The 26,986-nt window shown below is 37.7% G+C and overlaps 1 protein-coding gene across 1 annotated transcript in view; it reads right to left on the reverse strand.

The window, feature by feature from the left end:
• The window catches only part of LOC129222047 (multidrug resistance-associated protein 1-like), an 83,600-nt gene extending 60,000 nt beyond the window's left edge, over positions 1–23,600 (reverse strand). Inside the window, exons 1-8 of the mRNA XM_054856465.1 lie at positions 23,475–23,600; positions 21,942–22,196; positions 11,810–11,875; positions 10,504–10,641; positions 8,725–8,871; positions 7,785–7,869; positions 6,173–6,369; positions 1,545–1,724 (exon numbers count right to left, since the gene is read on the reverse strand). Of these exons, the coding sequence (XP_054712440.1) occupies positions 1,545–1,724; positions 6,173–6,369; positions 7,785–7,869; positions 8,725–8,871; positions 10,504–10,641; positions 11,810–11,875; positions 21,942–22,196; positions 23,475–23,552 (1,146 nt within the window). The 5' untranslated portion in view covers positions 23,553–23,600. The remainder of the gene's footprint in view (positions 1–1,544; positions 1,725–6,172; positions 6,370–7,784; positions 7,870–8,724; positions 8,872–10,503; positions 10,642–11,809; positions 11,876–21,941; positions 22,197–23,474) is intronic.
• Between the last annotated feature and the right edge of the window lie 3,386 nt (positions 23,601–26,986).

The following is a 26,986-nucleotide window of genomic DNA, read 5'->3' on the forward strand; positions in this document are numbered from 1 at the left end:
ATTTGGCCAACTTTAATGCTCTATAACTCTAGTACCAGTTGAGTCTCAGTCATCAAATTGTAATCATATTTTCATGTCATAAAAAAGGTGTTACCTGTATCAATTTCATAATTTTTCACTAGTCCCTTTTGAGATATTTTACTTTAAACTTAGTCAAAATTCGATTTTTTCCATTTTTGAAAAAGTTTGCAAAAAAAAAAGGACAAAGTTCTTAAGTTTAAAATTCCTACAACAAGTAGTCCTATATTATATCTACAGAAGAAAAAAAATATAGCTGAGACTCTCCTCCTTTTACTAATTTTGTTGCACTAAAACTCGTATTTTATGCTAATTTTCAGTTTGTAATTGTTATTTTTTTTCTTCACCTTTCTCACCATTTAAATAATATTTTGCAAGCAAATCGTATCTGGGGCATCCTTCTGGTGATGGATTTTGTTTTGTCCTGATAACTGTAAAATTGACCGAGTTAGATGCATTTACGTAAAACTTGTTTTTGGTCCAAAAACGGCAACTAAGCAAACTTAAAGTGGTGGGTTAAAAAAAAGTATGAGCTTAAAAAATTTTCTTTTAACACTTTTGAACTCACCTAGTAGTGAGAATTTACTAGTAAAAAAATTAGGAAAATCAAAAATGTCGAGCAACACGGCCTGGGTGATTTCTACGGATTGACCCATTACCGTTGCTCTTGCTTCAGATTGTTTATAAAAATTCATTGATTTGGCAAGATTGCACACTACGAGATTGGCGAATTTGGCAAGGAAATTCTTACGACGACTTTGAACTAGAAATTAACCTTTTAACACAATAATAAGGTGGAGATTTATAAAATATTACGTTTTATATTTGTTTTTGACGAAAATATAGTACTAATAACTCACCTGAAGTTATTCTAGCAGTTTATTCCATTCCTTGCACACGCTGTTGATGTTGTTACAGGCGGCCATGTTGTATTTTGACGTAACAGGTCAGAGGATTGCTTCCTCCTGATTGGCTGAAAGTTGAGGTTGATCCAACTTTTTTGCCGAGAAGATAAAAAGTTGAATGGAATACGTTCAACCTCGGAAAGCATAGCACACGGGGATTTTCCGGTCGGAATTCGCTCTCGCGGTTGAGTCGAACCGAAGTTGATCGTCAGGTTGAACGAATTTCGCTACGTGTGATATGGCCTTTAGGCATAACTTGATCGGTCGCCACAGTATCCAATGATTTCACTTTTCAAAAAGAATAGTTCCACCGATTTCCAGGTAAAAATGTGTTTCAATTTACATTTAAATTCTTGGAACTTAGAGTTAAGAAACGTTTGCTGAAAAATTACTGCTTTCTCTATGGTCATATTAACTTAAACTCTAATAAAAAAAATCAGATTAATAATTTTACGTAGTGCAAATGGGGATCATAATGCATGTTCTCAAGGGAGGCACCTTAAGGAAATACATGGGAACACTAATATTTTAAAAGTCATTTCCGGTGCTCCACCATTGGTGTAAAATTTTCACAAAAGAAAAGAAAAAAGGAAAAGAAAAAAGAAAAGAACATAATCTTACTTTCTCCCCAATCTCCGTCAGGTCGCCGTCCGGCAGCGACTGCAGGTCCTGCTTGAGGCTGCACCTGTGCAGGGCGGCGTCGTATCGTTTCCTGTCCATTGGTTTGACGAACAGCACATTCTGACGAAGAGTGGCGTTCTGGATCCAAGCCTGCTGCGCGACGTAAGCCATCCTGATGTCCTGGATAAAGAGATCACAAAAACTATAATGTCACTCTTACTTAGTATTAGCTCATTTATCTTGCTTGTTTCTCATATTTCACTATACAATTGATTTCTTTCGAAAAAACCAATGAAGTCCAAACGGTTGTGCTTCATTTAGTCTGAATAACGAAATTACGGTGTGCGAGTCTGATATGGCCAGTGATGGGATTCAAATCTTTCAAACTGGGTCATCCTAAATATTTTTAAGGTTATTCAAAAAAAAAAAAAAAAAAACCCACACGCAAAATGTGCACCTAACAATGGCCAACAAACCAAATAGAACTTGTCACGTAAATGATCATATTAATTCGAGTAATTGTTTATGCATGTATACAGTCGAGTCCTCGTAATGGAATAGCCAATTTTCCATGAAAATTTTTTCTAATTAAGCGGGATATTCCATTATCCGAGATCGAAACAACAAATTACAATGGTTTGATGCTTAGAAAATGTATTACATTAAGCGGTGTATTCTTTCAACCGATATTCTAATAAGCGGGCTTGACTGTATTTTGATTATTTCCACATCTGAAAAAAAAGAGAAAAAAAGTAAAACCTGATAAGTGCTCATTGGATGCAAACCTAATTACTATAATTTTTCGACTGAAAATGAATTCTGAGAATCACGCTAAGTCAAGAAAAAACAATAAAAGCACACATTTTTGAATATTCCATACAACATATAAAATTTTAAAATCTCTCTTTCCCCCCTGTCTCCTTCAAAAAAAAATTAATAAATACCCAAAAATAAATGTTTATTTTTACCTGATGGGTTACAATTGAATTTGAATTTGATGGGTGACGATAGGGAAGTTTTCGATTTTTCAATTTCATTTTTATATGATAGAGTAACATGTATGAACATCATAGGTGAAAAAATTTTTGCGATACAATAAGTAGTTTTTTTTTAATTAATTTTTAAAGTTCAAGCCCTTGTGACGTCAAATGGCATAGGAAGTGACGTCCGATAGGAGAGAAACGCTAGCGAACCGGTTCCCATGTCATGGGAGAAACCGAAGAACGTGCATTCGACTTCGAAGACGAAACATAAAAGGCTTATCTCCTCGCATTAAACTCCTCGAGTTTCTGGAACATTAAACCTCTCATCCTCTCGGAAATATTCGAATATCTCATTGGTGTTACTTCAGGAAGATTATTTAGATTGTGCTTTAACGAATCCGGCCTCCATAGTGTGTTCAAAAGGATTATTGAATTTCTAAAAAATAAAAATATCAGCGCGCTCAAAATGTCCCTAGCGAAAACAAGGGATCTTCGGCGGAAGGCTGCCTATTCGCGCCCTGTGACGTAGGCTCGTGACGTTTCAGAAGAGCACAGTTTGCGCGTGGATTTTTAAAAATTCATTAAAAATCAACCACGGTGTTTTAAAATTCGGCGATGGTGAATTTTTTAGTTTTGAGGGTCAATTAACAATATCCAATAGCCAAAATATGAACATTTAATAGATTGCAACTTCCCTATTAATATTCTTATTTTGTCAGATAATTGGCATACGCCTGTACTATCCAGCCAGCATTTATTTTTAGAACAATGAATTGTTTTAAAATCTCAGTTAAGGACATGAACTCTACAGGATGAGTTTCAACTCTTGGGCAAAGTATAAGGTAGCAAGAATAATTTCGAAACATACAGTCGCAAACCCAATGCGAACGCGCTACATGCACACAAAGCCTGAAACTGATGTATGCAAAACAGGTCATGAATTTATTACACAAACACGACTTTAAACAACATTTTAGTTGTTAAGAATGGATTAAAGCGATTGTTGACATTTGTAGCGTGCAGCTGTACTGCATGCGTTGCAAAAGCACTTAGTGTCGCAATAACGAGCCCTTTTGACACCTTTCAGTGATCGCTGCTTTTTGTTGCGACGCTTGTATTAGAGCTACTACAGGCCGTAACCTTTAAGAACTGCTCTAAACCTTTCTTAAAAACTGAAATGTTGTGTAAAATCGTCTTTGTGTGTGTAACATAATTGTGACTTGTTTTGCAACCATAAGTTTCTGGCTTTGTGTGCAACTAGCGCGTTAGCACTGCGTTTGCGGCTATGTAATCCTTTATCGTTTTTGCTTCTTATCCTCCCCTCTAGCACTCCTTAAAGTTTTATCCAAGAGTTTAGACTCACTCGGTATAACCAAAAGTATTGGAACACTTTCGAAAATTCCTATTTTTACTGTTTTCTCGGGCCGTGGTAGCCTGATCGGTAAGGCATTGGACTCGGGACCGGAGGGCCTCGGGTTCGATCCTTGCTGATCGAAGACCCACCGTCGTCATTAAAGGGGACTGGGCGACGTTAAATATGCTCGTGATCTCAATGTCCTCCAAGTGAAACGATACCTCTGGGAGTGCTAGTACCAGGTAGCTATTAGCTCTTGGACTAGTTCTAAATTCTCATTAACTGCTCGATCCGGTGATGGTGCTGCCATCTATCGGTATATAAAAACAATGGAGGCAAGGCACTTAGTATGCAGTCCTCGACATAAATGCAGTTGAAGTCAGTTGTGACTCTTGAATAGAATAGAATAGAATACTGTTTTCTCGAGAAATAAGAGACCATTTTTCTGTAACTTTTATCGTGTATTTTCAAATGAAAATTAAATCACCCACGCATTTAGGGGGCCGACAACAAATTGAGTAAAACGAAAATGTTTTTTGATCATCCTTCACCGTAAACATCTACGAATAAGCTCTATATGTCAGAAATTAGTTTATTCACTATGTACAATTACATTTCACATTTTCGTGAAAGTATCTCTTTTTTCACGAAAACTTCAGCATCTCTTTCAAAACTGAGATTTTTTTCTGAAGCTTTTGGCTCATGACACGCAGAGTTTTCCATCACCACTTACCGAATTTTCATAAAATGGGACAGGAATCAAGAGAAGTATAATATTAAAATTTGAAAAAAAAAATTGAATATGAACGTGTGTTTTAAATAGTTATGGCAACGATTAAAACAATTCCAGTTGCGTATCATAAAAATATAGAAAGATATTGGTGATCTAAAAAGTCAAATTTCGATAATTCTCGGATAGGCGACGAATCATAAGGGATCGTTGCCATATTTGCAACACTCACCTGCAATCGTTCAGTGTGATTCGTGATAAAAAGTACATTTGTAAACAATCCCTTATGATTCATTGCGCTTTCGAGACTAGTTAAAATACAACTCATTAAGATCGTCGATACTTTTCTAAACTCTTAAGATATTGAACTGGAACTATTTCATGAGTTGCCACATCTACTTGGGTTTAAAATTATGAAGGTTATAAATTACTATCTATCGCGCACAGGCAGTAAAAATTAATTGCTTTAAAATTTCATCATATTTTCAATATTTTTATTTCAAATTTTGTTATAATGTTTCTTTTGTATGCTATCAAATTTTCTGAAAGTTTGGTAAGGGGTGACAAAGAACTGCGTGCTATAAGCCAAAAAAAAAACTCCAAAAAAAAAATCGAATTTTTGAAAAAACAAAATTTGTGTCGTCAGGTCTAGGGGCGTGCACAGGGGCAGGGCCTGATTACCCAAAAGGCTTGGGAAGCATGAGCTTCCCCTTAGAATTACTAGGGTGCCAAAAATGACTGTAAAACTGTGCTTTACAGTTTCTGCTTTTAACCGCGTTTTATAAAGATATTGCAAACATTAGAACTCGCTGGACAAAAATGTTTGAAAGAATTAAATAATTATAGATTTGATAAATTGTGGCCATAAGCTAGATTTTCAAATGTGAGATTTAATTCAACTCTGTTAAAATGTACTTTTATGGCATTTAATTTAATTTGTGAAGAATCAAATAAAATTCAACATGTTCCTACCCATATTTCCTGAGAAGTCAAGGGCAACATATATTATAAAGAAATTTCTGTCAGTCAGTAAGGTGGAATTGACTTAAACTCTGAATTTTGCTGGCACTTTTAGCGTTCGTTAGTGTTGTAGCAATGTGCATAGAATGTTTGAAAAATTTCCCCAAGCAAAAAGTGGGGGGCTCCAAGATGAAATCAAGCTTCCCCTAATTTCAGAGATTGATCGGGCCCTGCACAGGGGGGAGGGGGGAGAAGGGACACCTGTTGGCCCGGGACCGAGCCTGAAGAGGGCCCAATATTTTTGAAACTAAGTGTGAAATATAGGAGTAAACAATATAGACGGGGTCCGGAAAAGTCTTTGTGACGGGCTCCAAAATTTCTGCGCACGTCCTCAATCAGGTCACTGACAGTAAAAAAATATTAAAAAAAAAAAAAAAAACATTTACGAGCCATGACAGGTCACTGATAATAAATAAAGAACGCATTAATATGACGGCGACCTTGTTCCGATGCAAAAAAAAAGCACATTAATATGTCGCCGGCCTTTTACCGAAAGGACACATTAATGTCCTGCCGGACGACTAAGTGCCAAGATGCTCACCTTCATGACTCTGATTGCGCCCCCGCACTTCACCATCTCTCCCAGCACGGCGGAAAAGAGGGCGCTCTTACCGGCTCCGACGCGCCCCACCACCGCCGTCAGGCTCCCCCGAGGAACAGACATCGTGACGTCACGCAGGAAGGGCGGCTCTCCGCCGACCCAGCTGAAGCTCCCGCCATCGATCTCCACGGCGTTGCCTAGGAAACGAAGCACAGATTGAAGGGCGCATTTTTTATCTCCCCCCCCCCTCTCTGACGGGAAGAGGGGGATTCGGGGGAATGTCATCTCCGGTGCGGCATTCAGCCTCTCGTTTTTGTTGTTCCACTGCCTCAGAAACTCGTGGAGAGGCATCTTAAGTGCCGGCACACTGACATAAAGACATTATGTCCCCCGAAATGGAAAGGAAAGTGAGTTTTTTTTTCTTTCTTAACTCGGAGATAACTCTACTATAGGACTAAATTTAAAAGTAAAATCATTGTGCAGCAGAAAACTTATTACCCAGAGTTACCGGGACTAGATGTTTTCCGGATTTTTATGGTTGAATGCAAGTCATGCTGGCGTCTTTTATAGACGGCCAGTGCAAATAAATATTTATTCCAGAAATGTATAGTCTATTAAAATTATTCATGAAACTACACGAATTGTAATAAAATAATTTTTGGGAACATTTTGTGACGATCCCTTTTTGCGATCTCGAATTGTGTGAACAGTCAACTTTGAAAACCAAAACAGGGCATAAAAGGACCAATGAAAAGAATGTATACTTCCATTACTGGAATATAGAAAAGATTAAGGATTATGTTTTTCAAATTAAAGCAGACTTTGACGATGTCACGTGGTAATATTGATGCATGAAGAATATAACAATGATGGACAAATAATCTTTCGACAGAATTTTTGAAAATTTTATGGTAACTTACTTGAAGTCTACCTACAGTGGCCCATTATGGGCTAAAAGGAAAAACTGAACTTGATACTAACAAAGTTTTTTTTTGAGCCATCACGGTTGCTTATTGCTTTCATTTGACCGTCCTTGACGTTGTGGTTCTTTTTTCAGCTTGAACCAAGGACACCAGCATCACCGCCCTCTGCGGGCGCGGCTCCGAGCACTGCCTCCTGGAATCCGTTTCTCCTGGTCGATGGCGTCCATGTCCTACACACACGCGCGCTCATACATACACACACACACACGCACGCTCATACACACACACACACGCACATACACACACATGCGCCTACGTGCATACATACACGCCTATGTGCTTACACACAGGTCTACGCACACACACAAGCCTACACATGCACGCACGCGTGCCTACACACACACACATACACACGCCTGCACACACACACACACACAACCATACACACATAACCGCCCATGAGGAGAGGCAGGCTGGGGGGGGCAGGTGCCGTTTCTAGAAACAACAGCCCCCAATGAGCAGGGTCCTGTCGCAACTCGTGATTGCGAAAAACATAATTTGAATTCAAATTTTCAAAATTCAAGTTAATTTCTTTTTTTCAACAATTTTACAGCTTGTATTTTTGATTACCATTGAAATATTCCAGCGGAATTTTTCGTCAAAATTATAAAAGAAGAATGAAAACGTACCCACTGTGGTGTCACTTTCGACTGCGTCCGGCTTAATCTCGTCACTCAACAGGAAATCCGTGACCCTCTTGAAGGCGATCCTGCTCTGGAATAAGAAACATAGACAGTGAATATTTCTTGTTTTATTGTCTCTTAATATTGCGACACATATCTTTTAGGAGAGCATTAAGTCTTGACAAACGTTCACTTAACAGATAGTCCAAGAGCCCAGGAGTGCCAGGTCTACGTTTTACTGTAAAGGCTCAATTTTTTTCCTGCGTAAGCACATCACAGCAGGTAAGAAAGGTTCGCTATTATTTAAGCCGAGTCGCGCTGACTTTGGCAGGAAACAGGTAGCAAAGGTGCTCAAAGGTCACCATTGAGTTATTCCATGTCAAGTGATCTCGTCGTTTCCACCCGATTATATCCGATTTGAACGAAATTTTATAGAGATGCAGACATGCCTTTGAAATTAACCTACGCAAATTTTCAGCTTCCAAGACAAAAATCATGAGGATCTAGGATATCTCAAAAAGAAAAAGAACGCGGTCTCCAAAATGGCCTCAAATGGGTGATTTGCCTGAACATGGCAATTCGTTTCGCGAAACTGATCCGCCATTTTGGAACCCCACCACCCTTTCAATTGATTCTATATCCTCATGATTTGGGTCTTGGAAGCTGAAAATCTGTACAGGCTAGTTCCAAAGGCATGTCTGCACCTCTATAAAATTTCGTTCAAATCGGAGATGGTCGGCCAATGACTGAATGGTGCTTACTTTTTGACGCACCTTTCGCTACCTGTTTCCTGCCATAGTCAGCGCGACACGTCTTAAATAATAGCGAACCTTTCTTATTTGCTGTGACATGCTTACGCAGGAAAACATTTGGGACTTTATGCTATAACATAGGTCTGACACTCCCGGGCTTTTGCTCTAAGATGTTTAGGAATGAAGGAACTGACCTGCACAACTTCCGCGATGACTTGCGGGACAGCAGACATGGAGCTTCGCAACTTGTTGAAGAGGGTGAGGGAGACGAAGGCGATGCTCGGATCCAGAACATTCTTTTCGTCCATCAGCACATACGTCACGAAACTGCTCACTGCGATCTGAGGAGAAAGATTCATTAGTCAATAGAGAGGAAGATTCATTAGTCAAGAGAGAGAGAAAGATTCATTAGCCGAGAGAAAAGAAGATTTACAAATCAAGAGAGAGGAAGATTCATTAGCCGTGAGAGAAGAAGATTCACAAGTCAAGAGAGAGGAATATTTGTGTAAATCAAGAGGGAAGGGGATTCATTAGTCGAGAGAGAGGTTCACTAATCGAGACAATATTCACTAGTCAAGAGAGAGGAATATTGGCATAAATTGATAGGGGAGATGACTCATTAGCAGAGAGTGAGGGAGGGTAAGAATTATTAGCCGAGAGAGAAAAAGGTTCATATGTAAAGACAGATGAGTATTCGCGTAAAGTGTGAGGGAAGAGGATTCATTAATCGAGAGAGAGAGAGGAAGATTCACCAGTCGATAGACCAGAGAGGAATATTCATAAATTAAGAGAGGTTAATGAATCGAGAAAGAGGAAGATTCACAAGTTGTGAGAGAGGAATTCAATTCGCGAGAAATGGAAATTCAACACTCTAGCCAGCGGAAGATTCATCATCTGAGAGAGAGGTAGACTGACCAGTTGAGAGATAGAGAGAGAGAAATACTCTTCACAAGTAGAGTGAGAAGATTTATTAGTTAAGAGACGATGATCCACAAATGAAGAGAGAGGATGATCCATAGAAGATGATCCAAAAGTCAAGAGAGAGGATTATCCACAAGTCAGGAGAGAAGATGATTCATTAGTCAAGAGAAAGGATGATCCACAAGTCAGGAGAAAGGATGATCTACAAGTCAAGAGAGAGAATGATGCCTAAGTCTCGAGAGGATGATCCACAAGTATTGAGAAAGGATGATCCACTAGTCAAGAGAGAGGATGATCTTCAAGTCAGAGAGAGTAAGGTTCACAAGCCAAGATGGAGGAAGATTCACATAAATCTAGAGAAAAGAGGATTCATGAGTCGAGAGAGAAAGGATCATTCACCAGTTGAGAGAGAGAGGAATATTCATAAATCATGAGAGAGATAGAATCATTAGCAGAGAGAGAGAGAGAGGAAGATTCACCAGTCAAGAGAGAGGAATATTCTCAAATCAAGAGAGAAGAAAATTTACAAGTTAAAAGAGAGGAAGACTCTCGAGTTAAGGGAGAGGAAGACTTATCAGTCATGACTTGGCAACAGCTCAAATTTGCGTACTATGCCAACGAAGTTGGCGCAGTTCGTCGTTTTGTAAAACTTGATGCGCGTATTTTGCTAATTTAATGCGACTCTGCTTAAATTAGAGGAAGACACACATCTTCAAAAGCTGTCATTCTTGAAAATTAATAGATTGGTCCATTTCCGCCTGTAAGACGGATGTTTGCCATTCCATCTCATCGGTGATCAGACTATATCGTGATTTTCTTGCAGCTTTAGCGGTCATCTAAAAATTGCTAGATCACGTGACAAAAAGTTTTCAGCTTCCAACCAGCAACTGAAGAAGAGAGCTTGCAGTTCACTCCAGTACTCTCAGCACAGATGGCTCTTGAAGCTTTACTCACGTGATCCATTAATTTCATCAACTCCAGTCAGTTGTGGTTTAAGGTCTGTGGCCGTGACAGAAAAAAGGAGAAATGCAAAAAAGTGTTCGACAACTTACCAAAAAGGGTGCCGATATCCAGAGAAAGAGGATCGTGCCATTGAGAAAGGCCAGCTTCTTGATGGATACGGCTTCTGATTGGCGGACATCACCCACACGTTCCATGAAGGGCTGTTCCCAAGCGAACAGCTTCAGAACCTGGAGAAACAACGACTTAATCACCAATGAGTACATATTTAAATGTGGCCAACTAACAGATCTTATAAACTCGTGGCTGGTTTTGTTTCGATGTGCCAGAGCAATACCATATAGTTGGTCACATTAATGAGTACATATGAGGCAGTGAGAAGCAAAGGGATGTAAATAGACATTTTCAAGTTCTGAGTAAAACGCATTTAAAGATAAGGTCCTAGGTAGACTTTCATTGATTTTTTTCCTAAATCATGCTGTACAGCAGCACCTACCAGGGTTACTAGTATCATCTCTTGCCCCACGATAGAGGAGAGGTTCTACTGCCATTTGTACTTGTTACCTCCGAAATTTTAATCTTACCACTTGCATCCCTATGCTACGCTATTTAATGTGACCAACTAACAGATCTTATAAACTTGTGGCTAGTTTTGTATCGATGCCCCAAAGCAATATCACACTTCTGAAATGTTACGTTATACAAGAGAGTCAAACCTCGTAGCCACAACGATTTTTTTCAGCCACATGTCACGTTACGGGCTGCGCCTCGTGTGTCAATACACCAAGAAAAGTGCTTTTCAAAAAGTTAACTTTTGGGTATGTCAAGGTAGTTTTATTTCTTTTGAGGAAGAGGGGGTAGCTGACTTTAAATCAGCTTACCTGCCTGGAATTGATTCGGCACGAGTCAAGAGCAGTTTTATTCAGTTTCAAATAAAAACTTGAAGGCTCCTATTCGTTTTTCTCATGGGCAGGGCCAACGAGAGGCCATGTCAGCCTAGTTGGAAACTAGGGGTCCGTCCCTTGAGGGGGTCCCGGTTCAGAATTAAAGTATTACGTATGTATTTGATAAGTTTAATGTGTGTGCGGGGAGGGCGGGGGAGAGGGGAGCTGACAAGTTTACCGCCTGACAACCGAAATGACAAGGAGAAAAAGAGCCCACCTCGGCTCTCGGCGGCCCTGCTCATGAGTCTCGTTGGATTCAGTTACAATTCAGACCTATTATTATTTATAGGAGAGTCATGACCATATTACTAAGTGTATATAAATTTATATGCGCACACATATAGCATGAGTGCATCCCCAATTTTGCATTATTTCTAACATTTGTATAAAACCAGAAATGCAACTGCCCCTTATGGACCCCAATGAATCCAACAATTATCAAAAACTATCTTACCTTGATTCCGTTTAAAATTTCACTCATCTGCCGCAATCTGGAGTCCTTCCACTCCATTTGTGTTCTCTAAAAAAAGGAAGAAATTTCGATTGAATGCTGCTTTTATTTTCTTTCAAACTTTTATATCAGACTATAGTTAAGTTGAATTATGAGCAATGTTCAGTCCCTATGACGTGAGGTCTGTGTAAAATAATAAATAAAATATATTAATACTGCATGTAAAAGTACGTGATTTATTCCGTTTCTTTGTAAAATATTCAATCGGAATTCTTGATTTGTAATTGACTATAGAAAAGCAGAATCAGTTTAATAAAACGTAAAAAATGAACATTATAATTTCGAAATTTTAAAGCAATAGTCGAACAAAATTATGAATAAATAATTACAAAAGATACTAAAAATAGATTCTCTCTCTCTCTCTCTCTCTCTCTCTCTCTTTTAACATGCTTTTAGTAGTTTCACCTGTATGTATGTATCTTGTAACGGAATCTTGCAGCTCAAATTTCGCCCACTGGCCTGCGATCGGATTCTTTTGAAATTTGACACGCGACCTCAGACCAGATGACAATGCAATATTCTATAATCATATTAATCAATTTACTCTTTTAATTGTTAGTTCCCTCCCATTTTTATCAATATTTTGGCATAAATCCAACAATGTGAAAAAGGAAAAAATTTTAAAAATACATTAAAAAATGCAAAAATTATTTAAAAATATCTACAAAAACCTTTAGTTTTTCTGCATCAGACAAAATTTGTTCCAATGTTCCAAGGTAATTAGAACAAGAAAAAATATTTGTTTTTAACTAATTTGATGCCAAAATTTAGGTGAGCCTTCAATTGGAAATTCATTGCTGATCAGACCATTGTTGATCAAAACTTTTATTCAAATATGCATCTCAAATTTTCAAAGTAATATAAATATCATTTCCGCAAACATACATCGATGACTAACAGTAGCTTCCCATCGGGGTGCCCTTGATTTAACTTTAAGATATTACCTCGCACTCGTTTTATAAATAATTTCGTCAATTAAGTCCCAACTAAGACTTTTACAAAAAGAAGTACATAATTGCAGTTTTGCCTGATGATTCTCCAACATAAGACTAAAAAACAGAAAAAAAAATAATAGTTTAAAAAACTAAAAAAACACTTTTCGTAGCAAAATGAACTAAAAAGTGAAAAATAATCTTTGGATGATAGTAGTTGACCAATCACTTAATTTTAATGTAATACAAAAAAGCGTGGTGGGCTTCTTATCACTTGTCTTGAATTTCTTCCTTTTGTTGTCCAAGCAAAAATGTAAATAGACAGCACCCCACGCTTTTTCGTATTACATTAAAATTAATTCTTTAATCTTGCCATGATTTTTCTTAAACAATCTTTAGACTGACTTGAACAGTCGTGAAGCAAAGCATTAAGAATAAAAATAAGGCGTTTGCAATAATTGCTTATTCTTCCTTCTGCAATTATTCCAAAATTATATGCCAAGGAACGTTAGTGCAAATTTATTAAGTTGTTTTTGTTATAAAGGTTCTTTGCCTGCTGCAAATACTTCTATGCTTTGGTTTGGTTTTCTTATTTATCTTTGGGTTAAGAATACCCACGAGGGGGGAGGGGTTCCATTGCGCCAAGTACAATGCTGAAAATTTTTTTTTGGGGGGGGGGATATGACACGGGGGGGAATGTGATTTTTTGGGGGAAATCACATTTTGGGGGGCTTAATACCGTAGCAATCGAATCCTGGGTCCTTTACTTTCTAGTTTTCCAACATAAGGAACAATCAGGAAAGCTGGATCATTAGAGGGTGCATGTGAGACAGCTTTTGGTTAATGCAAACGCGCCCATTAAGCCATTTGTAAATTTGAAGATCAACTTGCAGAAATATTGATATAATATATTTTTCATTGTGGAGACTATGTTAAATTAAATTTAATTACAGTCGAGTCCCGACTTACGCCAGGGATGCGTTCCAAGACTCTTCGCGTAAGTCAAACATTTCGCGTTGTAGAAAAGGATATGTATATAAATTTTCTTGAAACATACCAGATTCTTTTAGACACTTATAAGCTCCTCTGAAACTACTTTAAAGCATTCCTGAACTATACATTAAAGTTTCTTATAATTAAGAACTGTACTTTTAATGTACTTAAAAAAATAAAAAAGCTACTTCATCCAACGTAAAAAACTGTTGAGATGCACAAAATAAATGATCAATGGCTGGGAAGGACATAAAATAAAACTATATGGACGTACATCATTTATACTTATTGTCGTGCTACCGTCGGCGTACTTTTTAGTTGTTCCAGCGTACAGAATATCTTATTATTATTAATTTTTTTTTTGAGCAATCACGATTGCTTATTGTTCTCACTTGACCGTTCTTGATGTTCCGGTTCCTTTTTCAGCTTGGACCAGGGCTGCAGCACCACCGTCCACCGGCGGCGGTGCGGCTGCTCCTGACCACTGTCCCCCGGAATCCACTTTTGCTGGGCGGTGGCGTCCATGTCCCACACACACGAACGCCTACACACACACACACACGAACGCCTACACACACACACACGAACGCCTACACACACACACACACACACACGAACGCCTACACACACACACACACGAACACCTACACACACACACTAACGCCTACACACACACACGAGCGCCTACACACATACACACACGAACGCCTACACACACACACACGAACACCTACACGACACGCACATACACAACACTACTCACACACATGCATACATACACTTACGCACCCACACACATGCGCCTACACAAACACACACGCTCGTGAGTGCGAAAAACATAATTTGAATTCAAGATGCCAAAAATTCAAATTATTATTATTATTTTTTTTTTTTTTTTTGCCAGAAACTTTCTTTTTTTTCCCCATCTTTACAAACTTTAGATGAAACAGTGAACTAAGGTGCCATTTCATTTCATAAACTATAATATTTAGAAAGAAGAAAGAAAGAAAGAAAGATGTCGAGTGGTTACTTGATGCACTGACAAAGCTATGCGTGGACTTGTGTGGTGAAGGGAACTTCCGCTATCAGCGACGCTATGGGGATAAAATATATTAACAAAATCAATATTTAGGATCCAATAACGAAACCGATACTTCCTTCCAAAAAAATTCGTATTGCGGACGAGGAATTCGCGTTAACCCTAAAATTAGTTACTCGGGGAAAAACTCGCGTTATAGCCATTTCGCGTAAGTCGAATCGCGTTGTAGCGGGAGTCGACTGTATTTCATTTTGTGCCATGCTGAAATCGAATCTACGATTTTTAGAATGAAACACATACCTTAGCCCTCGGCAAGTAAGAAGTAAAAATGAACTAAATAAAATACACTTAATAGTAAAAATGAACTTTATTCTTTACTAATAATAAAGCTGAAAGTCTCTCTGTCTGGATGTCTGTCTGTCAGGGTCTCTGTGAGGCACATAGCGCCTGGACCATTCGGCCAATTTTCATGAAATTTGGCACAGAATTAATTTATAGCATGGGGGTGTGCACCTTGAAGCGATTTTTCGAAAATTCGATTTTGTTCTTTTTCTATTCCAATTTTAAGAACATTTTACGCAGCAAATTATCCCAACGTGGACGAGCAAATTACCAAATTATCATAACGTGGAACCGTAACATAGGCAAAGCATAGCAAATTGACGGGAAATTCATCATCGATTATTTGTAATCATATATGCGAACCAAATGACCTTTTAATTTTCTACTACGTTCAAAACAATACGGGTACCAATACTTAATAATAAAAATGAACTTTATACATTGAAATCTAAGTAAAATATTTTTTGATTACATGTTAATAAATTAGCATATTTTCTTACTTTTATTAAATTTAAATTGTTTCTCCTTAAAATACCACTGATACCATGAAACATTTCAAATGTGTCAGTATGTCTTGTGGAGAGATCACCTGCAACATTTTTAAATGAACGAAGCCGTTCAAATGAACGAGTTCAATGAACGGGTTAAAAAAATGCACGATCATCTGATGAACGTATCATTAAAAAGAACAACATTGTCCATCTCTAGTAACTGAGTCACTAGACTAATGACCAATTTTCACACCAAGAACTTCGCACGAAAACGTTTAGAAAAGCCCGAAACCTGCAAATAGCGAGAGGGCAACGCTGAAAGTTGTTTTCCTGGCATTAACACTGCACTCGAAGAGAAACAAGTTTTACAGAGTTCCTCATGCTGAACATTACGGTGGTTACGAAGTTGAGTTCAGAGATTCTCAATAGTGATGTTCCGGATATCTGTATCCGTATCCGCGGATAACCGAAGGAAAATAAAGATCTGTATCCGTATCCGTTACTTTTTGACGGATCTTAAACAGATCTTTTCTATTCTAAAATTTTTTAAATATTTGAATAAAAGACTCTTAAATTCCGTTTAAATTAGGTTTTATTCCCTATTTAAATTATAAGGTATCATTTCAGAAGCCAACGGCCCTCTGAGACATTTTTTTTTTTTTTTTTAATTTTTAGTTTAATATTAAATTTGGTATTGATATGGGGTTTCTGTTTTTCTTCATTTTGGTTTTTCCCGGCATCCTTCAAAAAAAAAAGTGAGACAAAAGTCTCTATTTACTGTTTGTAAAGGTGATCCCGGCTCTGTTATTTCGTCGGTCGGAGTAATTTGGGTGGAATGGGTCAGCGCTGCATTTATGCTGAAATAAAATGAAAAAATTTGTTTCTAGCCTATCCAGTAGCAGCTTTACTTTCTTGCTCCTGTATCCTACATCTACGCAGCAAGATAGAAATAATTTTTCACATTCCATTTAAGCATTAATGCTGCGCTGACCCATTCCTTCCAACTCTCCATCAATTTTAACGGAGATTTCTTCAAAGGGTAAATCATAGTCTTTATTATATTTTCGCCGTAGGTGACGTTTTTTGAAGAAACAGTGTTATTATAGTGACAGGAATACCTTTCGTAATAAATTTTACACTTGGATAGTTGATTTGGGCAAAAAAAAAAAAAAAAAAAAAAAATGAGATCCGCATCCGCGGATCTTGACACTAATGATCCGTATCCGTATCCGCGGATCTACTTTTTTAACGATCCGGCACATCACTAGTTCTGAACCACTAGTCCGGTTGACCATGACTGGTTCGAGAAGAACTTCTAACTGCATTCCGATTTTTACCTGTCTGCGTTAAAGTAGTTCTCCAATTCAAAATAATAATGATGATCATTTTCAAAAATTGCACGACATATTTTGGGCTGATGCCATAGTTATGGGAATCAGAATCTTTGGTTTTTGTCTTTGAAAGTTAGCAAAATTGGAGTGTTTTCAGCATTGATACTTGTTAGGTTCAAATTTTTAAGTAACTGAAATGTATTTTATAGTTATTTTTTTTACTACAGTGAAACCTGTGTAAGTTGACCACTTGCGGTGCCATACTTTGCTGGTCAACTTAGACAGGTGGTCAACTTATAGAGGGTAGTGATGAAAACTTTTATTTATTTTTATTTATTTATTTATTTATTTATTTTTTGTCATTTCTTGTCTTATGCATTTATTTTTTAACTAATTGGAATACTTTAAACTCACTTTCATTGTTTGACATTACTTTAAAACAATGAGAAAAAATGTTATATTCAGTCAATTACCGCCCATTACCCAGGGCTAAAGCAGAAATACATGAAATACACCAAATTCATGTATTTCTGCTTTAGCCCTGGCTAATGGGCGGCAATTTACTGAATATACCATGCCTTGCCATCAATTTTCGAGTTGAACCGAACCATTGCTTTGGTCACTCGGCTGGTCTGTGCTAATTCTACATTAGCTACCAGTTTGTTTGGCCCTCTTGGCTTCCATAAGAGGTTTTCCATCTCCAGCTCAGTCACTTTCCTATGCCGGGCTGATGAGTGCTAATAAGCACGAAACTGCAGTCCTCGGCTGGAAATGACTGAGCTGGCGGTGTATCTCATGTAAGAAAAAATGTTGTTTAAATATTTTTAGAGATTATTTACCAGAACGACGCATAAAGTATCATACAAATTTAAAATTTCTGTGAATTGATCAAAAAAAAAAGTCTTATTGCTTATGAAAAACTACTTACTTGATATTAACAATTCCTAAAAATTCATAACGAGTCAAAAGTGACTCAAATTCTTCATTTGATTTTTTTCTTGTACATTTGTAACCATGGTAATCTATTTTTCAACAAAGTAACTCCTTATTGAAGTTTGGCTCATTTTCTGTGACTTAACATTAGCCGAATGTTTTTCTATAGAAACATTAATATTCATAGGTTTTTCTAAAATGTCTGGTTACTTATTTGAGGCATAACTGATGAAACTTTTAGTACAATCTAATGCTTTTGCCTAGTGGTCAACTTACAAAGGGTTTTTTACAATACTCCAAACCAAAGCTGGTGTATATTCGTGGTCAAGATAGACAGGTGGTCAAGATAGAGAGGTGGTCAAGTTACAGAGGTTTTCCTTCATTACATAAGATAGGACTAATTCCGTTCCTGACAAAAGCGGTCAACTTAGGCAGGTGGTCAACTTACAAAGGTGGTCAACTTTACAGGTTTTACTGTATTCCGTATTTTTTCGAAAGGTTTATTTGTAAATAATAGATAAACAGTAGCTTTTTTTTAATGCCTAATTTCTTTTTTTGGGGGGGGGGGAGGAAATATGAACACCGGTCTACAAATTTCACCGTAACATTCCTACAAAACGAGAAAAAGTTCAAAAATATTTTTTGCTCGAGATATGCAGAAAATACTTTGGTTTGGTTAACTTTTTGTTGCAGGAAAGTTGGCGATGTATTTGAATGTCGTCAGATCTCTGAAACCAAAGCACAGGAGACCTTTTATTTTATTTTTTTCCCCTTTTGGCACTGTTGAAGCAGTAGACAAAAGTATTTAAATTTATTATTTTATAAAATCAAATAATCTTATGGTTTTATGACAAAAATAAAACTTCGAGTGTTTTTTTTAAATTTATTTTTTGCATTTTAAATTGTACACAACAAAATTTACTATTTTGTCGGACAAATTGAGGCAAAAATCGAAACCAAGATTTTAAGGTTTCTCAATTTTTATGCAAAATACTTAAATCGGAAATTAAGAAAAAATTGAAAAATAACAAACAGCAAAAACTCATGAGCAATTCCGTGTCAGATCAGTCAAGAAAAGTAAGTTTTTGAACCTCACCATTTACGATTTTGAAAAAAATTTGGCACAAAGCACACATATGATAAGTAATCCTGTTAATACATGAAATACACCGCCAGCTCAGTCAATTCCAGCCGAGGACTGCAGTTTCGTGCTTATTAGCACTCATCAGCCCGGCATAGGAGTGACTGATCTGGAGGTGGAAAACATCTTAAGGAAGCCAAGAGTGCCAAACAAACTGGTAGCATATTGACACTCTCGGCTTCCTTAAGTTGTTTACCACCTCCAGCTCAGTCACTCCTATGCCGGGCTGATGAGTGTTAATAAGCACGAAACTGCAGTCCTCGGCTGGAATTGACTGAGCTGGCGGTGTATTTCATGTATTTCTGCCTTAGCCCTGGCTATAGGGCGGCAACTTACTGAATAATCCTGTTAATGTTTAGTTTTCTACAAATTTAATTGAAATTTTATTGTGCTAAATTTTATTGAAATCGGAAATGGTGAGGCCAAGAAGGTGATTGATCCGACATGGAATTGCTCAGTGTTCTCATAATAAAAATAAGAACACGGAAATTTTATTACTTAATGTTTTTCACTTAATGTTTAGCTCTTACTTTGTGTATTTTTTTACAATTTTTCTCAAAAATGTATTTACTTAAATATTATAATTGCAATGAGTACTTATCTTTGTGTTCAAATGTTATTGCAAGCCGTATTAAATATATAAGTAAAGGTCTTTAAAAAAAAATGCGCCGGAAATGCCCAGAATTTTTTTCATATCTTTTTATCGGTCGGCCGGTCAAAAAAGTTTGAGAAACGCTGTTCTAGAACCTTACAAGATGCTTCACTGCATATACGAGGGGCAGTATAGACACAAAGTCGGTGAGATTGATTTGAGATTTTAATGCCTGGCGACTACAGTACTGCAAAGCCTGAGCACCTAAAACAATTTGTAAGGTACTAAAGTTGTAACGTGATTTATTTTAGTACAATTTACAAATTGAATTTAAAATGTTTGGAATTTTAGCAACAGCGTTTAACAGTAAGCACATGCGTGGTCTTGAGTAGTCGTTAAAAAGGTTTCAAGGAGAATAGTTTTTAGTTCCGCTTGAATGAGATTCAGTTCTTGGAAAACGTCTATGCTGTGCATAATTAATTTTTAACAATTTGATACCTTATTTAACGCGAAAGGCTTTTTGAGTTATCGTATAAAAACGTAAGCTATCTGTAGCAGGATAACTGTTAGCAACAGCTGTTTAAACCTCTTTTCACAGAAGTCAGCTTTTCGTTTTGCGCGCAAGATATCTTTAAATGCTCTCTATACATTTTCATAAAACTTTTAATGTACCTGTGTATTTGCCAAACTTAATTTTAAAAAAAAAAATGAATTTTGTCATCTGGAATTCAAATTATGTTTTTCGCAATTACGAGTGTGTGTGGGGAGGGGTATGTGTGTTTGTGTGTATGGGGTATGTGTGTGTGTGTAGGCATTTGTGTTTCTGTCTGTGTGCAGGCATGAGTGTTGGTAGTTGCGTGTATGAGTGTTTGTGTGCGTGGGGGCGGGGTATGTGTATGTGTGTGTAGGCATATTTGTTTGTGTCTGTGTGCAGGCATGACTATGTGGGTAGTTGTGTGTATTTGTGTGTGTATGTGTAGGTGTCTGTATGCATGCGTGTGTGTATGTGTTTGTGTGTGTGTATGTGTTTGTGTGTGTGTATGTGTTTGTGTATGTGTTTAGGTGTATGTATTTGTGTGTGCGCGTGTGTGTGTGTAGTTGTGTATGTATGCGCGTGTGTGTATGTATGCGCGTGTGTGTATGGATGCAACCTGGAGACGGCTTTCACTATAGGAGCGACCCGGTCGACGGTGATGCTGCAGAGGCTGGCAGTGGGAAAATAAAATCAAAGGACCTCAAAACAGTCAAGTGAGAACAATAAGCAATCGTGATTGCTCAAAAAAAAAAAAAAAAACATTTTCGCCAAAACTTTGGTAAATTTTATAATATCAAAAATAATAATGCTACTTTTTTAAAACTTAAATTGAGGTTTAAATTCTGAGGGAAGTATATGGCAATACTTAAAATTTAATATGAGAAATATAAATGCATTTTACAGTAAGAGAGAGGGAATGCACGCTGTGACAAGTTATTTTTCGATTTGATAATTATTTTTACCCACAGTAAAATTGAACTGTTGGAATGTATGTTATATCATGTTTTTCTTCTTTTCGTTTCTTTAAGATTTTCAGTTTTCATTTGAAACTGAAATTTTAATCATAGCTTGTTTAGAAATGTAGGTACAGGCTTTTAAATAATGGGTATTTGTCGTGGCGCGTTAACATTTTAAGAGTCCTGAGACCCCCTACACCAGAGGTAGGTGATCGTCGATCACGATCGATCGGTCGATCTCAAACCCATCTTGGTCGATTCCGATAGTATTCTGGACCATGTTTTTTTCTTTTTTTTTTCTTTTTTTCAGAGTACCACTACAAACATTATTTACTGGAAAAAAAAACTAGGCTCACCTTCTTAATCATGAGTTATTTTAATCTTTTTTTCAAAACTTTTTATAATCATTCGAAGTGCCACAATATTTAATTTTCAAGAAAAGAAAAACCTTTTGTTCTTGAAAAATTTCTACAAAATATTACGATGGGTTTACGCACAAAACTTGATATGGATATTTTTACAATTTTTTAAAATAGGAAAAGTAGGAAAATATTGTTTCGAACGAGATTTTACCAGTGGCACAGCGAGAGGAGGATAAATCTCCCGTCCCCTGCACCCGAAGTCGATTTTAGTGTTCGCCCGAACTTGGAAATTAGATCGTTAGTTACTTCTGGTTGAATACCGCTGCCCTAAACAATTTCAGTTATTTATTAAAAATTTAAAGACATCATTTACGAAGAAAGTTCCTTGATAAAACTGAAAAGAAAAGAAATTTTGCAAATTGTCCAACCTGTACGCGATGAACGTAAACGGCGAGCAGTCCGGTAAGGGGCATGAGGACGAGCATGAGGGCCATTCCCGCCAGGCAGGCCGCTCCCAGGTACTGCCAGAGCAGGGCCACAGTCAGGGCGATCCTCAGGGGGTAGCTCCACAGGCTGTTGATGCTCCAGACGAGCTCAAAGATGCGCTGTGAATCCACTTCCGCCAGGTTGCAGAGCTCACCCATCGTGTAGTGACGTCGAGATCCACTGCTCAGTCGAAGCACCTGCACGAACATAGAACATGGGTCTTGAATGACAGGAGGTACCCGAACTGGGCCCTGTCTTACAGGAACCCCATTTACACACTCAATATACAGGGCCGCAGAGAGCCAAGGGCCCTTGTCAGTTATGTCACCGGGCCCCTCCCGCCCCCCGAAAAAAGAGAAAAGAAGAAGAAAAGAAAAGGAGGAAAAGAAAAAAGGGGGAGAAATGACAATAGGTAAACAAGAAGAAAAAGGGGGGGGGGAGAAAAACACAATTATTTACTAGAAAATATTTAACTCTATTTTAAGTGCGACAGCAGTAAATATCAATAGAGCAAATTTTACTCAATCTTTATGTTTTCTCTTATTTGGAGTTTGTCCCCCCCTTTTTCATTTTTCCTTCTTTTGTTTTTTTTCTCCCCTTTCTTTCTTTTTTTCGCGTCAGTGACGCCCCCCCCCCCTCCCATGGTCCGGGCCCCTAGTTTCCGACTAGGCTGACATGGCCTCTCGTCGGGCCTGCAGGGACGCCCCGGTGGGAGGTCATTGTGACCGTCCAAAAATGTCTTTAATCGGCAAATTTTGCCTGTCTGTTCGGAAAAATTTGGAGTTCTATTCGGCAAAGTTATCATCATTCGACAAAATTTGGAGCTCCATTCTGGAAAATTATCATAATTTGGTGAACTTTGGAGCTCTTTTCGGAAACATTATCACCGTTAGGAAAACTTAGGAGTTCCAGTCAACTAATTGAGAGTTTCCGACCACTCAAAAATTTGAGTTCGGGACGCCCCTGTCAATATATTCGAATAATTCAAGCGCATGGCTGCAAAAGTAGATTCACATAATTGTCGCTTTAAAAAAAAAGAGGAGTTAAGATAACTTTTCCTGTTTTGTTTAAACCATTTAGGGTTCCAGAATGAAGCTCTGACGGTCTCGGGTTGTTGGCCTACCTAGGTATTGCAATTAAAAATCTAAAAAAAAAAACGCAATTGCGAAAAAAAATCGCAATAGGAGATACCTACTTTTGCAGCTACACGTTTTAATTGGAATACGGTATTAAAGTAGCAGATGAACAGACGCTCTAGTTAGATAGTTTGTTCATAGATGGCTTAGCTGAATTACAGTTGTCTAATTTTTTTGAGCGACACCATCTATGAACTAACTAGAGTGCTAGAAAAAATACTTGATTTTAAAAGTTGAACGCATCTCATTTTGTCCACATAAAAATCTTTTAGGTAATTCCTAACTGGATTTTATAAAATACTTTTGAAATATCAACTGAATCTGTGAAAGATGACTCACTTTTCTATAGATGGCTGCTTTCAGGCCAGACCTGGGTAAAATTGATCCTCGTATGAGGGTGTCCTGATTGTGGTGCATCAGTAGGGTAGAGGTGATGGCTGCACCGAATAGAAGGAACGAATACAGGTATCCGTGCCATGTAGGTTCTTCTGGTGAGTCCACGAAACCAATCAGCAGGCTGCATTAGAAAAATACAGATTTTCAAAATTCATTGAGCGAATATGATTGTACAATCATTGAAATCACAGAAATGTGTCGGAAGTGAAAAATCAAGTTTTCGTTTTGAAATCGTCACAACTATAGTACAGGTTCGGTGGCCCGTCGCAAAAGTGTTTTTGGGGACTCTTAAAAGACAAACATAACTACGAAAAATGTGTTTCACTAGCTGTACCCGACGCGCGTTGCTACGCCAACAAAAAAATGCATCATTATACTGATTTTCATGACAATAAGTTGTTACTCTGCAGTGCCACCTGGTGGCGAATGGCTTCAATGGGCATATTATGTACCTTCTCCGTGGAAAAATACATATATATAGCAATTTTCATAACAATCGGTCCAGGTATCAAGTAAAGCCGTGACTCTACTCAAATTTTGTACTCACGCAGTTTGCAAGATCAATCCATCGCTAAAAATATCAAATAGAAAAAGTTTTAAATCCCCCCATTGCATGAAAAGCCATAAAACAGTAAAGAAAGAAATTATTTGTTCAAACTCAAGAAAAATGGCAACTTCTTATCAATGAGATCTTTCACGCGAATTAATTTCTGCAGCCGATAATTTTATTCGTATTTATCCAATGGATTGTGACTTAAATTGGAATAAAAAAAGAACTATCGATCGGATTTTTTCGAACGGGTCTATAAACATTCCCAGTACCAAAAATAACAAACGGTGAAAGTTTCAGCCAAATCTGCCGAGTAGTTTTTCAGTTCATGGATGACATACAGACAAACATTCATTTATATATATATAGATGCGCTTCTGCGGGGACTCTATGTCGAGGGGGCCCTCGCAATTACGACATGATAAATCCGCAACTGCCGAAATTACGCAAAATATTAAACGAGAAGAGTTGATAGAAATAAGCAAGACCAACATAGACTACTTCTTGAGGAAATAACAAATTGCTAGAAAACAGTTGCTTTCTTTGTTTAAATGCTTAAACTTCATTAAAAAAATAATTTATGTTTCGTAATTTGCAAAAAAAAAGTGAAACATTCGAGTGTTTTTTAGACTAAACTTTTGTGGAGATAAAATATTTTACCTTCTTCATGAATAATACCTTTAAAAAGGTTTTTTACCGCTGCCAGGGTTCGTACTCAATTTCAGAAATAAAATGAAGAAGTTTTGAAGGAGTAAAATGAGGTTTTGGAGGAGAACTAATGGGCTGTCATTAAATGATGTCACACTTTTTTTCCAACATATTTGACCTCCTTTGTCACTATATGTCACACTTCATTGACTCAAACTCCTGTCACATGTCATATTTTTAAAAACATATTGTTACAATAGCTGTGTGATGTCACATATTATCCTCCTCTCTCTTCCTCTTGTCACAATTTCATGAACCCGTCTCCTCCTCAAAGCATGACATCACTTGTGATGACCTTTTTACAATATCATAAGTGTGATTCACTAAACAATTGTCCTTTTAACACAATCACCTAATGTAGTACATCTACTTATGTGTTTTTAAATAATTAAATAATAATGAAAAACCTGACCTTTGCTGCTGAGAGTGTGGTGGAGGGAAAATCAATATTCATAAAACTTACAAAATGGCCAAGCTCCATTTGAGCATGTTTTACTTCACTTATGAAATTTCTTAATCCATCTAATAATATTTTCATCTTCAACTTTTATGACTTCTATAATCAATTTGTAAATCACATCTTTATGAAAAAGATAAATAAACAAATTACTACATTAAAATTGCACTTATACCTTCGCCTTTGTGATGAAGTTAAGTTGTCGATCGAAGTATTTTAAATTACTGTCAAAGAAAAAGGTTGTATTTTATGTAAAAAAGAAGGAGTATTGAAGGAGTCAAAACCAAAATGAAGGAGTTTGAAGGGCCCTTAGAAAAAAATCCTAAATGAAGGATTATTGGAGGAGTTTTGAAGGAGCGTATGAACCCTGGCTGCTTTGTAGGTATCAGAAAGCTGACAGCACAGCATAAAGACTATTTCTGGTATTCAAGGCGAGTAACGTGACTGCCACTAAGATGACTTTACTGAAGACTAAGACTAAACCATTGTCGGGATAAAATAGTCCCCCCCCTTCTTGAGTAATAGCTTTAAAAAGGCTTTTAACCATTGAGGGGAGACAAAATGAAGGGAGTGAAGACTTTCTTACGTGAACCAAAGACCCCCAAGTCACGTGACAGATTGAAAAGCAAAGCTTTGGAAGAATCAGGGCGGTCATTCCAAGCTCGTCAGCTTGCGAGATCGAGATTTTCGCTCACGTGACCGGTTGTGACGTAGAAATGTCGCAAAGTAGTCTTCTAATCTGATCGAACCTAGCCGCAAGCTACGAGTAGATTAAAATGCTACTTTGCGACATTTCTACGTCACAACCGATCACGTGAGCGAAAATCTCGATCTCGCAAGCAGACGAGCTTGGAAAGACCGCCCAGGCTTCATTCGTTTGTTTCACGCAACACGTAGCAACCATTCGTCGTTGTTGAGTCACGTGACTTAGAGTCGTAACCTCAGCTTTTGTTAAACCAATGATTGGACGTGCTCCCTCCATTTTGATTCCTGCTCTAAGCTTTTAACCGCTGCTTTATAGGCACCAGAAGGCTGACAGCATAAAGATTCAGGTTCAGGGGCGGATTCAGGGGAGGTCAAAGGGTCAGCTGATCCCCCTGTGGCATGAATTTTGTAATGATTATTACTGAACTTAAATTTTTTGATCCGAAAAAAATAGTACATTAAATCAATGTCAAAGGATTTTTGCTTAGTTCTATCTACAAGGTATTTCTTCTCAGCATGTCATTTTTCAAAGGATTGACTGAGTTGGGTTACTAGGCCATTGATCTTTTGAGATTTTTGTTCATTTTCAAAAGAAATATATTCAAAGTTTACAAGAAATATGACTTTAACTGAAAATTTGAGGGAATATGATACATGGCTCAAGTTGCACAAAATTTAGGGAAGGAAGGGAGGAAGTAATTTGAAAGGATAAGAAATTTAATCTCACTCGGGGGGGGGGGACTTCGCAACATATGAGAAAGTGTGCCTTCTCCATGTGTGTGTCACATCCTCCTTGTTTGTGTGGGGGGGGGCACCCTTGCTTCACGTATACTTTTTTATGTTGGAGTTATAACGCTGGCCTTTGAATCTTAACCCCCCCCCCCTTACAAAAATTTCTGGATCCGCCTCTGTTCAAGTCCTAGAATTCAAGGCGAGCAATGTGACTGCCACTAGGATGAGCCATTCAGGTATACTTACTCGAGTAAGATGGGCGAGACAATGAACAGGATATCGTAGAGCAAATCCAGAAATCCG

The sequence above is a fragment of the Uloborus diversus genome, chromosome 5 (assembly GCF_026930045.1).
Source record: "Uloborus diversus isolate 005 chromosome 5, Udiv.v.3.1, whole genome shotgun sequence".
Lineage (NCBI taxonomy): Eukaryota > Metazoa > Arthropoda > Arachnida > Araneae > Uloboridae > Uloborus > Uloborus diversus.